Below are 17,091 nucleotides of genomic sequence, written 5' to 3' on the forward strand. Positions count from 1 at the left end.
GTGAAATTGTGAAAAAATGAAATTATGACCAATTGTGCAATTGCATGCGTATGGATTTGAGAGGGAGCTAAAAAAGGATCTGGAATTCCCAGAGGCACTCATGTCATTTTAAGGGGAACCATCCTAATAATCGCTGTAATAAACATACAGCTTTCACAAATTTACAATTTTCACAAATGTACAACTTTACAATTTCACAAAAATCGTGCAGTTTGTTTGCTCCCACAAACCAGGGTTCAGCCCAGCTTACCCAGCCCCATCTTGCAGGTGTAGGACAGGTGGTAGTTGCAGGGCACATCACTCCATTGCCCACCGTCGTGCCACACGATGACCACGCAGTTCTCCCCCGAGAGGAAATAGCTGTCGGGCTGCCCGGGGTGCCAGTTCTCGTACAGCTGTGGGCACAGGGGGCACAGGGGGTGCAGGGGGCATCCGGCACACCCTGCAGGTGTGGGGGGCACCCCTGCACCAGCAGTGCCACCTCCATGGCCAACGCCAGGTGTGGCTCCCTGGGGTTGTTCTTGGATAGAAGTGGAAATAGGATGGAGGTGGAGAGGGTTACTGGGGTTAAGAGTATTGTAAAAAATGTATTTTATGATTGGCTTTTCGCAAATATTAAAGTGAATATTATATGTGTTGTGTTAGAAAGTAATGCTGTGTTAATTCTCTTAAGCAGTGTGTTAAATAGAGTTTTAGGTTATAAAAATTGTTAAAATAGAAACGATGCTATGTAGGATACTTTTTTTAAAGAAAGGACTTGCAGCGAGATAGCAGCCACAGGACACCTGAATCTTTCAGAGAAAATTAATTTATTGCTCCATTATCAGAAGAAACTAACTTCTTCCTACTTCAAAGGCGCTGTTAGGATTCAGAGGAAGAAGTTGATGATGACCAGACAGAATCCTGTGTTTGAATGGAATTTATGCATCATGTATGAAGTGTATGAATGTGCAACAGGCTGTTGCTTTTAAGGGTTAATCCTTTGTTAACGTGGGTCCTTTTTTGGGCAGGTGCTGCCCAGAAAAAGGTACCCGGACATCCATAACTCTTTGTCTCTATTGTCTCATATTGTCCTAATTCAAATTGTCCAAATTATTATTACTCTAATTGTATTACTATTTTTATAACCATTTTACTACTATTAAACTTTTCAAATTTTAAAAACAAGTGATTGGCGTTTTTCACAGCATGAATGTATTTAGGACTAGTGAGAGGTCCATGACTTTCACTAGGACCTGCACCAAGATGAGTGGCTCCTAAAACCATTGTGTTACTATTAATCCTTGGAAAGTAAGGAGACTGAGGTTTTATACTCAGATACAAGAGTCAGCAGTTCTCACTGGTTTTACCTCTCCTCGGCAGGTAAGATGGGTTTAACACCTAATTTTTAGAGTCTAATGTTCTGGTTGAAACTATACTTGCATATGGGGATACCAGAAATTAGTTCAGGTTTGAGGATTAGGAGCATTATGGGGATTATATTTAGGGCTATGAGGAGATGTTCTGGTGTGGAGGAGTTTTGGACTGATGTGATGTGGAATGGGACAGTGCCTCATTGTGACGGTGTTCACCGGAGTCTCAGGTTGAGGGAAGGGATGAGGATCTGACTCCATGTTTCAGACAGCTTGATTTATTATTTTATGATATATATTATATTAAAACTATACTAAAAGAATAGAAGAAAGGATTTAATCAGAAGGCTGGCTAAGAATACAAAAAGAAGGAATGATAACAAAGGTTTGTGGCTTGGACTCTCTATCCGAGCCAGCTGACTGTGATTGGCCATTAATTAGAAACAACTAACATGGACTAATCAAAGATCTACTTGTTGCATTCCACAGCAGCAGATAATCAATATTTATATTTTGTTCTTGAAGCTTCTCAGCTTCTCAGGAGGAAAAACCCTAAGGAAAGGACTTTTCATAAAAGATGTCTGTGACACCTCGTTGTGTCATTACATTATGAGCATGTACAGGGTGTATGAGGCAATAAGGTGGATTGCATAGGGTGAATGAGGCAATAAGTAGGATTGTGGCTCCTGTTATATAATTGTGAAGGCAGATCAGTTGAAAAGTGTGATTACAACAGTTAGTTGTGCTATGAGGTTTGCTGTTGGAGGGAGGGTTTGTTGGCTTAGCTAGGAGTGGGGATGCTCAGCCAGGTGAAGCAGGCAGCTCCTGTTTGGGAGCCCCAAAATCCGGGCTGGGGGAGAGGATAAGGAGGTGCCAGGCTGGTGGTGCCCGCCCCGTGAGGGCACCCAGGGCTTGGCAGCCTCACTTACCAAGGGGCTCCCGTCAGACCACTGGAAATCGCCCTCGATGGTGCGGTCGTTGAGGCCGATCCACTGGTACTCCCTGTACTGGTCTGGGGGACACGGGGGTGTTGGGGACAGGGACACAGCCAGGTGTCACCTGCCAGGATGGGCTGAAGGGATATTGGGGGACATGGGGGGTGTTGGGGACAAGGACACATCCAGGTGCCACCTGGGGGACACGGGGCATGGTGGGGACAGGGACACTGCCAGGTGTCAGGAGGGGGCTGAATGGCCATTGGGGGACACGGGGGGTGTTGGGGACAGGGACACAGCCAGGTGTCAGGAGGGGGCTGAAGGGCTGCACTCAGGGGGATTTGGGACCTGGGGGTGTCCCTCGTCCTGCAGCGGGAAGGTGCTGGGAGGTTTGGGGACACCCCAAAAGGACATCTGGGAACCCCTTTGCCCCTCAGCCCCGGGGAGGCGGGACAGGACCGGCCGGGAGAGGGCGGCAGAGCCCGGGACCCGCCTGTGCCCTCCTGTCCCCACCTGTCCCGACTTGTCCCCACCTGGTTCTGCTGGTCTCCACCTGTCCCTGCAGGTTTCCACTTGTCCCCGCCTGTCCCCACCTGTCCCTGCAGGTCCCTACCTGGCTATGCCAGTCCCACCAGTCCCTGCAGGTTCCCACCTTGCCCTCCTGGTCCCCACCTGGCTATGCGAGTCCCCACCTTGCCCTGCCTGTCCCCACCTCTCCCTGCAGGTCCCCACCTGGTTCTGCTGGTCTCCACCTGTCCCTGCGAGTCCCAACCTTGCCCTGCCAGTCCCCACCTGTCCTTGCAGGTCCTCGCCTGTCCCTTCGGGTCCCCACCTGTCCCTGCAGGTCCCCATCTGTCCCTGTAGGTCCTCACTTTGCCCTGCCGGTCCCCACCTGTCCCCACTTGTCCCCACCTGGTTCTGCTGGTCTCCACCTGTCCCTGCAGGTTTCCACTTGTCCCCGCCTGTCCCCACCTCTCCCTGCAGGTCCCCACCTTGCCCTGCCGGTCCCTGCCTGGCCCTGCCAGTTCTCACCTGTCCCTGCAGGTCCCCTCCTGTCCCCACCTGTCCCTGCTTGTCCCCACCTGTCCCTGCAGGTCTCCACCTGGTTCTGCTGGTCTCCACCTGTCCACACCAGTCCCCACCTGTCCATGCCTGTCCCCTCCTGTCCCCACCTGTCCCTGTGAGTCCCCACCCCACCCTGCCAGTCCCCACCTGTCCCTGCAGGTCCCCACCTGTCTGCACCTGTCCCCTTTCAGGTCCAGCCAGTCCCTGCCCGTCCCTTTGTGTCCCTTTGTGTCCCTGTCAGGTCTCTCCTGCCCCTTCCTCCTCCTCCACCCTCAGTTCCTTCAGGCTCTTTGCTCCCTGTCCTGTTCCCACAGCACTTCTCCCCTGCTCTGCCTCCCCCATCCCTCCAAGGCTGATTTCAGGCAGGTTCTGGCTTTGCCTTCACATTTACACCCAATTTTCAAATTTACACACCCACCCCACTGCTGCTCTGCCCATCCATCACTGGACTGTGGGATTTTGTTGGAAAAGGGACAAGATCATCGAGTCCAGCCATTCCTCACAGCCAGGGGCACCTCTGTTCCCAAGTGCCACATCCACAGGTCTCCTAAACCCCTTCAGCCATGGGCATTGCCCTGGGCAGCATCTCCATGGAGGAATGTTCCCAATATCCAACCTAACCCTGCCCTGGTGCAACTTCTGCTTCTGTCCCTTTTTCCCTGGGAGCAGAGCCTGACCCCCAAGTGACTCCACCCTGTAAAAAGGGGGAAGGTCCCCTCTGAGCCTCCTTTTCTCCAGGCTGAGCCCCCCCTGAGCTCTCTTAGGTGCTCCAGAGCCCCTTCCCCCAGTTATGTTCCCATCCCTGGACACACTCTGACCCCCAAGTGACTCCACGCTGTAAAAAGTGAGAAGGTGCCCCCTGATCCTCCTTTTCTCCAGGCTGAGCCCCCCCTGAGCTCTCTTAGGTGCTCCAGAGCCCCTTCCCCAGCTCTGTTCCCCTCCCTGGACACTCTCCAGAGCCTGACCCCCAAGTAGCTCCGCCTTGTAAAAAGTGAGAAGGTACCCCCTGAGCCTCATTTTCTTCAGGCTGAGCCTCTCCACATCCCTCAGGTGCTCCTGAGCCCCTTCTCCAGCTCTGTTCCCTTCCCTGAACACTCTCTGACCCCCAAGCGACACCACCCTCCTTTCAGAGAACTCTAGAAAGGTGTGAGCAGAGCCTGACCCCCAAGTGAATTCACTTTGTAAAAAGGGAGAATGTCCCCTCTGAGCCTCCTTTTCTCCAGGCTGAGCTCTCCCCACATCCCTCAGGAGTTCCAGAGCCCCTTCCCCAGCTCTGTGCCCTTCTCTGGACACTCTCCAGAGCCCGACCCCCAAGTGACTACACCCTGTAAAAAGTGAGAAGGTGCCCCCTAAGCCCCCCCTGAGCCCCCTCAGGTGCTCCAGAGACCCTTCCCCAGCTCTCTTCCCATCTCTGGACGTATTTCAGGGCTGAACCTGTCTGCTCCCACGTCTCTGCATGCACCATCCATATTCTGGCCTGTCTGTCTGTGTGTCCATTCATCCCTGCAGGGCCGGGCTCCACCTCCTGTCAACTCCCAGCCCTGCAGGGCTCGGCAGCAGGTAGGGGACAGCAATGTCACACACCAGCAGTGTCACACAGCAGCAGTGTCACACAGCAGCAGTGTCACACAGCAGCAGTGTCACACACATGCAGCAGGGAGGGGACAGCAGTGTCACACACCAGCAGTGTCACACACCAGCAGTGCCACACACCAGCAGAGTCACACACCAGCAGCAGGGAGGGGACAGCAGTGTCACACAGCAGCAGTGTCACACACCAGCAGTGCCACACAGCAGCAGTGTCACACAGCAGGAGTGTCACACAGCAACAGCAGCAGGGAGGGGACAGCAGTGTCACACAGCAGCAGTGTCACACACCAGCAGTGTCACACAGCAGCAGTGTCACACAGCAGCAGCAGAGTCACGTACCGTTGATGAAGTCCTGCTCCTCGGGGGTCAGGATGGTGGCCAGGTGCCCCCCGTGGTGCCTGCACTGGCTCTCGGCGTCCTCCCAGCTCCTCCGGGTGGAGAAGTGTCGGTAGCAGGAGCCCTGGAAGCTGTCCCAGCCCGGGCTGCAGCTCCTCAGGGCTGAGCCGTGCCAGGGGAGAGGGCAGAGGGTGAGCACAGAGCCCCCCTCACCCCAAACTCCTCATCGCCCCTCCTTTGTGTCCGCTGGGCTGCTGGGAGCTGGGCAGCGTGGCCAGGGTGGCACCAGGACACTCACATGGGCACTCAGGGTACTTACATGGCCAGGGTGGCACCCATGGCAGTCACATAGCCAAGGTGGCACTCACATGGCCAAGGTGGCACCAGGACACTCCAGTGGCCAGGGTGGCACCCAGGGCATTCACATGGCCAGGGTGGCACTCACATGGCCAGGGTGGCACCAGGGAACTCACATGGCCAGGGTGGCACTCACAGGCCAGGATGGCACCCATGGCCAGGGTGGCACTCACAGGCCACGGTGGCACCCAGGGCACTCACAGGCCAGGCTGGCACCCATGGCCAGGCTGGCACCAGGGCACTCACTGGCCAGGCTGGCACCCAGGGCACTTACAGGCCAGGGTGGCACCCATGGCCACAGTGGCACCCATGGCACTCACAGGTCAGGCTGGCACCCATGGCCAGGGTGGCACCAGGGCACTCACCAGCCAGGGTGACACTTGCATGGCCAGGGTGGCACCCATGGCCAGGGTGGCACCAGGGCACTCACATGGCCAGGGTGACACTCACAGGCCACGGTGGCACCCATGGCACTCACAGGCCAGGCTGACACCCATGGCCAGGCTGGCACCAGGGCACTCACATGGCCAGGGTGACACTCACAGGCCATGGTGGCACCCATGGCACTCACATGGCCAGGCTGACACCCATGGCCAGGCTGGCACCCATGGCACTCACAGGCCAGGCTGACACCCATGGCCAGGCTGGCACCAATGGCACTCACAGGCCAGGCTGGCACCAGGGCACTCACAGGCCAGGCTGGCACCCATGGCCAGGCTGGCACCAGGGCACTCACATGGCCAGGGTGACACTCACAGGCCACGGTGGCACCCATGGCACTCACAGGCCAGGCTGGCACCCATGGCCAGGCTGGCACCGGGGCACTCACGTCTCTCACAGCTGCTGCCCCCGTAGCCGGGCAGGCACAGGCAGGTGAGCTGGGCGCCGTCCTCCACGCAGGTGCCTCCGTTCAGGCAGGGGTTGGGGACACAGCCACCTGCAAGGGACAGCAGCCACGCTCACCACAGGGCTCAGCACCTCCCCGGTGCCCAGCAGGGCCACCTGGGCATCCTCAGACCAGAGGGTTTCTGCCAGGCTGAGCCTGGGAATTGTAGAGGAAAGAATTCAAACAATTATTATCTCTCTTTCTGTCAGCATTGTTTGGAGTTGTGGTTCTTCACAGTGTGTTACTCATGGGCACCGACAGTGTGGGATGTTTCTACTTTGAAGCCAATTAGATGTTTCTGATTTTGAGTTCACCAATAATGTGAGATGTTTCTACTTTCAGACCAATTAGATGTGTGTCATTGCTTTGAAGCCAATTAGATATTTCTGATATTTATTAGATATTAGATATTTCTGAGTTTTAGCTCACCAAGTGTGAGATGTTTCTACTTTGAAGCCAATTAGATGTTTCTGATTTTGAGCTCACCAATAGTGTGAGATGTTCCTGCTTTGAAACCAGTTAGATTTTTCTGATTTTGAGCTCACCAATAGTGTGAGGTGTTTCTAATTTCAGACCAATTAGATATTTCTAATTTTTAGCTCACCAATAGTGTAAGATGTTTCTACTTTGAAACCAATTAGATGTGTCTCATTTTGAGCTCACCAATAGTGTGAGATGTTCCTGCTTTGAAACCAGTTAGATTTTTCTGATTTTGAGCTCACCAATAGTGTGAGGTGTTTCTAATTTAAGACCAATTAGATATTTCTAATTTTTAGCTCACCAATAGTGTGAGATGTTTCTACTTTGAAACCAATTAGATGTGTCTCATTTTGAGCTCACCAATAGTGTGAGATATTCCTGCTTTCAGACCAATTACATTTTTCTAATTTTGAGCTCACCAATAGTGTGAGATGTTTCTACTTTGAAGCCAGTTAGATATTTCTGATTTTTAGCTCACCAATAGTGTGAGATGTTTCTACTTTGAAACCAATTAGATGTGTCTCATTTCAAGCTCACCAATAGTGTGAGACGTTTCTAATTTGAGGGCAATCACCTTAGCAAGTCCCATTATTAAAGGCCCTCTACTCTCATTAAACAGAGCCTTCTGATCCACCTCAAGAGTGGAGTTTTCTTTCCATTCCTGACTCAACATCCCAACATCCTCACCCCTGCAGGGCTCTGAGATGGCTGTGGGGCCACCAGCTCTAGGCCCCTGGCCCCCTCTCTCTGCCCAGGCCCAGCTTGTCACAGACATCTTTTCTGAAAAATCCTTTAGGGTTTTCCTCCTGAGAAGCTGAGGGGCCTCAGGAACAAAATGTAAACATTGATTATCTGCTGCTGTGGAATGCAACAGGTGCATCTGTGATTGGTCTCGTGTGGTTGTTTCTAATTAATGGCCAATCACAGTCTCGGACAGAGAGCCGAGACACAAACCTTTGTTATCATTCTTTCTTTTTCTATTCTTAGCAAGCTTTCTGATGAAATCCTTTCTTCTATTATTTTAGTATAGTTTTAATGTAATATATATTAATATATATATTATATATTATATTAATTATTAATATAATGTATATTTATATAATTTATTAAAATAATAAATCAAGCCTGCTGAAACATGGAGTCAGTTCCTCGTCTCTTCCCTCATCCCCAGACCCCTGTGAACACGGTCACACCAGCTCCTGCTTTTCCCTGGCTGATGCAGTGTTTTGGGAGGGAAGCACACAGACCATAAAGCCTTTGGCACATCCCAGCCCCGTGTCCTTGTCCTGTCCTTCTGGTGTCACCTGCAGCCTGGCCAAGGCTGGTAACTCGGCCAGCTCTGCTCCAGGAGCCCGTTCTGGTCATTAATGAACGCGGAGCACAGCGTGTGCTCCCAGCTCAGTGTGATGAACGGCTGCTGCTCACAGTCCTTGACCCATTCCAGCCCAATCACGCCCTGTTTTATGGTCCTGGGTTTGTGACAAGGGCGATGCTGCCACCTCACCCTCCCCACGAGGTGCTGGTGGCTCCCTGTGCAGCCCATCCATCCCCAGCAGAGCCAGGCATGGCACAGGATGGGTGACCCAAAATGTCCCATGGCTGGCTCCTCCTGGGCACCTCTCCTTGCCAAGGCAAGGGCAGCCATGCCACGGGGTCTGGGCACCCTGCACAGAGCCTCCCTGTGCCCTGGGGCTGGGCTGGGCACTGCCCTCTCTGTCTGCCTCTCACAATGCAGGAGGAGAGTGGGAACTCGGAATTTCGGGAGGAAATCACAGAGCTGGAGGCTGCCAGGCTGTGGATGCAAATGGAATTCCTAATTCAGGGCATTTCCTAAGCCCTGTGTGTGTTCTTGTTATGCCCTGGGGAAGGAGGGCGGGGACCCCACATGGTGCCCTGTGCTGCAGAGAGCGGGATGGGGCAGGGGATTGGCACTGGGATGGGCATCAGATCTGGCATCACCCCAGGGGTGACCCCCACCCACCCACAGCACCTCATGGTCCCTCTGCTCACCCATCTCAGCCCCTGGGGGATGTGGCCCAAAGGATCTGCAGTGATTTTAGGGAGAGCTGCACAAGGCAGGGTGGTTCTGGTGGGGCTCTGTGTCCCCCGTGTGTCCCCCTGCTCATGCCATGCAGCATCCAGCCCTCACCCCCCTCCCGGGGCAGTGCAGGGTCAGTCCTGGGGGGGACATGGAGGGGGAAAAGCAGCCCCAGCCCTCCCGGGGCAGTGCAGGGTCAGTCCTGGGCAGTGCAGGGTCAGTCCTGGGGGCACATGGAGGGGGAAAAGCAGTCCCTGGTCAGTCCGGGGGGGGATATGGAGGGAGCAAAGCAGCCCCAACCCTGCCAGGGTCAGTCCTGGGGGGACAGGGAGGGGGAAAAGCAGCCCCAGGGCAGTGCAGGGTCAGTCCTGGGGGACATGGAAGGTGCAAAGCAGCCCCAACCCTCCCAGGGCAGTGCAAGGTCAGTCCTGGGGGGCTCATGGAGGGGGAAAAGCAGCCCCAGCCCTCACCCCCCCCTCCCAGGGCAGTGCAGGGTCATTCCTGGGGGGACATGGATGGGGAAAAGCAGCCCCAGGACAGTGCAGGGTCAGTCCCAGGGGGCAGATGGAGGGTGCAAAGCAGCCCCAGCCCTCCCAACCCCCCCCCCCCCCCCCCACCAAGGGGTCCCTTCCACCCCATTCCCGGGCAGGGCAGGGCAGGGCCGGGGCAGGGATTAGTTCGTCAGTGGGAGAGGCGCAAGGACGAAGGGAAGAGCTCGCCGAGATGCTTGTTCTACAAAGCTTTTAATTAATTCCCTTTATTAGTACCACGGTTAGTCAGAGCAGGGACTGGGGCCGCCTTTCGCTTATCGGGGCTTTTTCATGGAAACAGTCATTAAAACACTTCACAGAAGTAGAAGAGATTTAAAGTGCATGCAGAGATCAGACCAATTTGTTTGACAAATATGTGCTTCTCCAGACCTGGAACCTTCCCTTACCCAGCTGAGAGAGAGAGAGAGAGAGGAGACACGGGCGGACGGACAGACAGACAGACAGAGGGCAGCAGTGAAGGAAAGGTGTCGCCTATCTCTAGTGCCACAGAGCGGCCAGCACGGCTGCCCCGAGGGCAAGGCTGGCACGGCAGGGACGCCGAGCAGAGCAGGCGCCCGCCCCGACGCTGGCCCGCTCGGTGGGCACGGCGGGCAGGGGCACAGCCGAGCTGGGGGTCCCTGGCACCACCACCCCCGAGGTGCCAGGACGGGGAGAGCTGAGGCCATCCCTGCGGGTCCCACCTGCTTCTCCCGGAACGGCCGTAAGGAAACCCTCCACGGTGCCAACGGAGGGATGCTCTTCCTCCTCCTCCTCATCCTCCTCCTCGGAAGGTGCAGCGGGCATCCCACGCTGCGTGCCCGGGGCCGGTGCGGCGCTGCTGCGGGGCAGCCACGGAGTCGCTGCGGGCGAGGGGAACCACACGGCCCCCGAGTGCTCCTCTCCGTCCTCCTGCGGGGGCGCGGGGGGCAGCGGGGACACGCCGGGGCTCTCCCCGACATCTCCGGAGAGCTCGGCGTCCTCAGCCCCGGAAAAGGGGGTGCTGGCCCCGCCGGATTTGTGCCCGCGGCGGGGGCTCCCAGCGCCTTCTCGGCTCTCTGAGGCGGCAGAATTGGCACCGGTTGGCGATGGCACTCGGTGCCCGGGTGGCCCGGGGGTGGCAGGGCCGCCCGGCCGCCCCAAGGCGTCCCGTGGAGGGTCCGAGCGCTGTGTGGGAGGGCGAGGAAAGCCCTCGGGAGGCTCCGTGTCACCTGCGGGAGCAGCCGTGGGTCCCTCCGGCTCCGTGGGGTGCCCGCGGTGCCGCTCTCCGGCCGGGCGCTCCGGGGATGCGCTGCCAGCTCTGCCCGGCGCTGCTCCTTGCGACTCCTCTGCAAAGGGCAAGGCGGAAAGGCAGTGAGGGCCGGCAGCCAGCCAGGGCACTGCGGGCACTGCGGGCACTGCCAGCGGTGCCCACCCTTCGGGCACTGCCAGCGCTGTCCAACCTGCGGGGACCACCAGCTCTGCCCACCCTAAGGGCACTGTCCACCCTGCGGGCACTGCCAGCGGTGCCCACCCTGAGGGCACTGCCCACCCTGCGGGCACTGCCACTGCCAGCCAGAGCACAGGGCTGCGGGCACTGCCAGCGGTGCCCACCCTAAGGGCACTGCCAGCTCTGCCCACCCTAAGGGCACTGCTGGCACTGCCCATTCTGCGGGCGCTGCCCACTCTGCGGGCGCTGCAGGCACTGCCCACCCTAAAGGCGCTGCCGGCACTGCCCACCCTGTGGGCACTACCCACCCTAAGGGCACTGTCCATCCTGTGGGCACTGCCAGCCAGAGCACAGGGCTGCAGGCACTGCCAGCGCTGTCCATCCTGCGGGCACTGCCAGCTCTGCCCACCCTAAGGGCACTGCTAGCACTGCCCATCTCGCGGGCACTGCCAGCTCTGCCCACCGTCCGGGCACTGCCAGCCAGAGCCCAGGGCTGTGGGCACTGCCGGCGCTGCCCATCCTGCGGGTGCTGCCAGGCTACCCACCCTATGGGCACCGCCAGCTCTACCCATCCCGCGGGCACTGCCAGTGCTGCCCATCCTGCGGGAACTCCCAGCTCTGCCCACCCTGCGGGCACTGCCCATCCCGCGGGCACTGCCAGCTCACCCATCCCGCTCGCACAAAGCTGTGCGGGCAGATGGGAGTGGCCCCGAGCCCGTGTGACGCTGTCCCCTGTCCCCTCCGCAGGGCGCGGCTGCCCGAGCTCTGCCCGAGCTCAGCCCTCACCGCTGCCCCTCGCCTGGTGCCCCTCCAGCTGCCAGCTCCCTCCTGCAGCTCCTGGTGCTGCCAAAGCCCGCTCCAGCACTGCCCTGCATGCTGGGACACGCAGATGTCCCTTTGTCCCTGCACTGCCCTACACCAACACTCCGGTGCCCCATCCATGGGGAAGGACAGGGACAGCTGGGGTGGCCTGGGCACCATCTGTGGCTGCTCTGTGACCCAGCCCTGGCACCACCATGACAGCCCCCACTGTCCCCCGTGCTCCTGGGCAGGGATGAGCTCCCCAGCTGAAACAGGACCTGCCTCGGGGCTGGCCGGGGCTGTGGGGAAAGGGGAGGTGGGATGGGGTGACCTGAGGACACAGAGGTATCTAGTGGCCCCAGGGTGTCTCCAGGGGTCTGGCTTGGCTTGCCCAGGTCAGGGTCCTCAAAGAGGGGCACGGCGTAAATGGCCCCTCGCGACTCGAGCTCCACGGGCGCTCGGGGCAGCTGCAGCTCCTCCAGCTTTTCTGCCACTGTGACAATCTCCTGGAGGAGATTCTCCTCGGGCTCTTGGCCTTGGTATTTTCCTGCAGCCTCAGGGAAAGAGTTTGTCCCTTCTGTGGGCAGAAAGAAAGTGGGATATTACTGCCCTGTCCTGGCTCCGCAGCGCTCAGAGACGAGCGCACCCCACAGCAGGCCTGGAGCCTTGGCATCCCAATAGGGAGCCAGCTCTCCTCAGCCTCCCCTTCCCCTTCTAGATGGGGTCAGCAGGGGGAGGATCAGGCCCTCCCAGGCATTGCCACCAGCCCCAGCAGGAGCTGGCAGTGCCACCAGAGCTGGCAGTGCCACCAGCCCCAACAGGAGCCGTGGGCTCAGCAGCACATGGTGGGGCCAGATCCTAATCCCTGCATTCCCCTCGCTGTGGGGATCCTCCTCTGCACCCCCATCCCCACCCCGGGGAGGGCAGACATGCATGGGGGGTTAGTGGGTTACAGGGGTTGTGGAGTCATGGCACGGGTCAATCCTGCCTAAGCCAGAGAGATGGGGAAACTGAGGCCCAGAGATGCTCAGCATCCCCACACTGGGAGCCCCCACGGCCCTGAGCAGACACACAGAGATGTGGGGTCAGGCAGGAGGAGTGCAGGGACAGCTCTGATCCTTCTGTGCCCCTTATCCCTGCCAGCCTGTGTCCTGCCTCACTGCTCACCTGGCTGCTCCCCACAGGTCTCCTTGCTGCCCAGCACCACCCCAAACCAGCCTGGCAGGCTGTGCCCAGGAATGCCCTCCAGGCCTGCAGCCCTGGGGGATGAACCCTCCTGGAGCTGTGCCCACAGAGCCCGCGCAGAGTGATGGTGCCATGCAGGACACCCCTGGTCTGTCACAGTGAACTGGCACCAAGGACATGCAGGGCCTCCCTCCTCTGCCACAGCATGTCTGCATGCACTGCTGGGACCCTGCAGAGCATCCCTGCTGCATTGAGAGCTGTCAGCATGCACTGCTGGGATCCTCAGAGCATCCCTGCAGTGTTGAGAGCCGTCAGCATGCACTTCTGGAACCCTCAGAGCATCCCTGCCCTATGAAGAGGGGTGAGCATGCAATTCTGGGACCCTCAGAGTATTCCTGCAGTGTTGAGAGCTGTCAGCATGCACTGCTGGAGCCATCAGAGCACGCCTGCCTTACTGAGAGGGGTCAGCATGCAATTCTGGGACCCTGCAGAGTATCCCTACCCTATAAAGAACTGTCAGCACACAATGTCAGGAGCCTGCAGAGCATCCCTGCCCTATGGAGAGCTGTCACATGCATTGCTGGGACCCTCAGAGGATCCCTGCAGTATTGAGAAGTGTCAGCATGCAATTCTGGGACCCTGCAGAGCATCCCTGTCCTACTGAGAGCTGTCACATGCATTGCTGGGACCCTCAGAGGATCCCTGCAGTATTGAGAAGTGTCAGCATGCAATTCTGGGACCCTGCAGAGCATCCCTGTCCTACTGAGAGCTGTCAGCATGCACTGCTGGGACCCTGCAGAGCATCCCTGCAGTACTGAGAGCTGTCACAACACAGTGTCTGGACTCTGCAGAGCATCCCTGCCCTATGGAGAGGGGTCAGCATGCAATTCTGGGACCCTCAGAGCATCCCTGCCCTATGGAGAGCTGTCACATGCAGTGTCAGGATCCTGCAGAGCACCCCTGCCCTATGGAGAGCTGTCACATGCAATGTCAGGACCGTGCAGAGCATCGAGGTGTCAGCATGCAGTGTCAGGACATGCAGGTTACGCCTCCCCTCTCAGCTCTACCAGCATGCAGGGCACCCCTCTCCTAGCACAGCAGCTTCAGCCGGCACCAAACACCCCTGCCCTGCCCCGACAGCGCAGCAGCAGCACCGAGAGCACCCAGGGACCCCAGCACAACCCCGGCACATGCAGCCCAACCCGGGGGACCCTCCCACCGATCCCTGCCGGGGGTGCCCCTGTTTACCTCGGAAGCAGTACGCATCGTATCTGCTCTGGGCATCGGGGAATCCCGTCTGGTTTCGGAAGAGGAAGATGGTTTTGACGCCGGGCAGGGCCCCTCCGCAGCGCTCGCGGGGGGTGACGATGGGGTAGCGGACGCTGCCATCGGCCAGCCAGCCGGGGCTGCAGGCGTCCAGCCCCGCGTTCCAGGCGGCGTACAGCTGGCCCGGGCTCGCCAGCTCCGCGCCCAGAGCCCGGCAGCGCTGCGCAGCCTCCTCCAGGGTGAACCTGGCCGGGGATGTCTCCAGAAAGATCTCACCTGGGGAGAGAGGAGGGAGAGGGGAGTCAGAGATGGGAAGGGGGTAAGGGAGGAGGGAGCCCCCTCGGCTCGTCCGCTCTCGGCATGAGCCCAGGAGAGGGTGTGGAGATGGAGAATGCGGTGTGGAGGGACACCGGGGGCTGGAGGAGGGCTGCATCCTTGCCTGCATCCCTGCCTGTATCCCTGCCTTCCTGAGTGCTTCCCTGCCTGATTCCCTACCTGCATCCCTGCCTGCTTCCCTTCATCCCTGCCTGCTTCCCTGCCCTCCTGCCTGCATCCCTGCCTTCCTGAGTGCTTCCCTGCCTGATTCCCTACCTGCATCCCTGCCTGCTTCCCTGCCTTCTGCCTGCTTTCCTCCCTGCATCCCTGCCTGCCTCCCTGCTGGCTTCCCCACCTTCCTGAGTGCAGCATCCCTGCCTTCATCTCTGCCTGCTTCTCTGCCCATGCACAGCAAGTTACAGTGTAGGCACATCTGGAGCTCTCACGCCACATGGGATTGATCCCTGCCCTTGCAAACAGAGCTGAGACTTTGAAGCGCCCCTGAACAGGACTGCAGAGGAGCAGATGCACGCCCTGCACTGAGCAATCCATGTGTGGGACGTTTCTGAGGACACCTGCAAGCCCAGTGAGCACCTGGGTGAGGCTTCATGCTCAGGAGGGCTGGGGACCACTGCCCCAAAGCACAGCATGAACCAACTCCACAGCTGCCCCTGCCTCCCTGTCCCTCACCCCTGGCACCAACCAACCCCAGAGCAGCTGCCACCACCAGTGGGGACCCCCAAAGGAGGGACCAGCCACCCCCAGGCACACAGAGCCAGGCAGGATCTGCAGCCCTGCACCTCATGCAAAGCACGGCACACACACAACCAAACCCAAACCACCCAACCCAGCGTGCTGCTGGTCTGGGGCACATCACCGTGGGCACAGCCCAGCCTGGGCACTGCCTGCTGCCAGGGACAGAGCTCCCCACCCTTCCAAAACGAACCAGGAATGCTTTAGGAAGCAGCACAGCAGGTTCCCACACCCAAAGACAGCACCTGCAGCTTTTCACTTGGGTTCACAACGGGTTACAGGGGCAAGTTAGCACAGGAGCAAAAGCAGAGGAGGGCAAGAGGTGGCACCACGGGCACCTGGCAGGTCCTCAGCGTAGCAGTACACGTCATACATGTCCTCAGGGTCCACCACGCCGTAGTTCCTCACCCCTGGGAAGCCGTTCATGTCCCCGTAACAGGCCTCCCGGGGGGTCTGGATGGGGTACCTGGGGCAGAGAGCACAGGGGAGCTGGTGACACCCTGGGGAACGGGTGGGAGCAGTGCCAAGGTGTTACAACCAAACAAACCCAAAGGGAGCACACACAGAGGTGTTACAGCCAAACAAACTCTGAGGGAGCACACACAGATGTGTTACAACCAAACACTGAGAGAGCACACACAGAGGTGTTACAGCCAAACAAACTCAGAGAGAGCACACACAGAGGTGTTACAACCAAACAAACCCAAAGGGAGCACACACAGATGTGTTACAACCAAACAAACCCAAAGGGAACACACACAGAGGTGTTACAACCAAACAAACTCAAGAGAGAGCACACACAGAGGTGTTAGAGTCAAACAAACTCCAAGGGAGCACACACAAAGGTGTTACAACCAAACAAACTCAGAGAGAGCACACACAGAGGTGTTACAACCAAACAAACCCAGAGAGAGCACACACAGAGGTGTTACAACCAAACAAACTCAAGAGAGCACACACAGAGCTGTTACAACCAAACAAACTCCAAGGGAGCACACACAGATGTGTTACAGCCAAACAAACTCAGAGGGAGCACACACAGATGTGTTACAACCAAACAAACTCCAAGGGAGCACACACAGATGTGTTACAACCAAACAAACTCAGAGAGAGCACACACACAGAGGTGTTACAACCAAACAAACTCCAAGAGAGCACACACAGATGTGTTACAATCAAACTCCAAGGGAGCACCGACAGAAGAGCACTGACAACAGGATTACAACAGTTTATAAAGGGGGCAGTCCAGGGGAGGAGACTGCCTACAAACCAATCAGGAGCTAGCAAGGAGGAGCATGGGTGTCACAGACATATTTTATGAAAAATCCTTTTGCCAGGATTTTTTCTCCTGAGAAGCCTCAGAGGAAAAGAAAAACAATGATTATCTGCTGCTGCGGAATGCAACAGGTGCATCTTTGATTGGTCTCATGTGGTTGTTTTTAATTAATGGCCAATCACAGTCCAGCTGTCTCGGACTCTCTGGTCAGTCACAAGATTTTATTATCATTCCTTTTTATTCCTTGCCAGTCTTCTGATGAAATCCTTTCTTCTGTTCTTTTAGTATAATTTTAATATATCCTTTTAATATGATATGATATGATATGATTGATATAACGTAACGCAACATAATGTAACATAATATATATCATGAAATAATAAATCAGTCTTCTGAAACATGGAGTCACAATTCTCATCTCTTCCCTCATCCTGGGACCCCTGCGAACACCACCACACATGGGGGGGACTCACATCAATCTAACACCAATGAGGAAGAAG

At 57.2% G+C, this 17,091-nt stretch overlaps 1 protein-coding gene across 1 annotated transcript in view; it reads right to left on the reverse strand.

The window, feature by feature from the left end:
* The window catches only part of BCAN (brevican), a 31,232-nt gene that overhangs the window by 4,495 nt on the left and 9,646 nt on the right, over nucleotides 1-17,091 (reverse strand). Inside the window, 9 exon segments of the mRNA XM_074529709.1 lie at nucleotides 251-395; nucleotides 2,282-2,364; nucleotides 5,282-5,440; nucleotides 6,465-6,572; nucleotides 10,271-10,624; nucleotides 10,778-10,894; nucleotides 12,128-12,373; nucleotides 14,230-14,523; nucleotides 15,654-15,781. Of these exon segments, the coding sequence (XP_074385810.1) occupies nucleotides 251-395; nucleotides 2,282-2,364; nucleotides 5,282-5,440; nucleotides 6,465-6,572; nucleotides 10,271-10,624; nucleotides 10,778-10,894; nucleotides 12,128-12,373; nucleotides 14,230-14,523; nucleotides 15,654-15,781 (1,634 nt within the window).

This window comes from Zonotrichia albicollis, chromosome 30 (genome assembly GCF_047830755.1).
Source record: "Zonotrichia albicollis isolate bZonAlb1 chromosome 30, bZonAlb1.hap1, whole genome shotgun sequence".
Classification (NCBI taxonomy): Eukaryota; Metazoa; Chordata; class Aves; order Passeriformes; family Passerellidae; genus Zonotrichia; species Zonotrichia albicollis.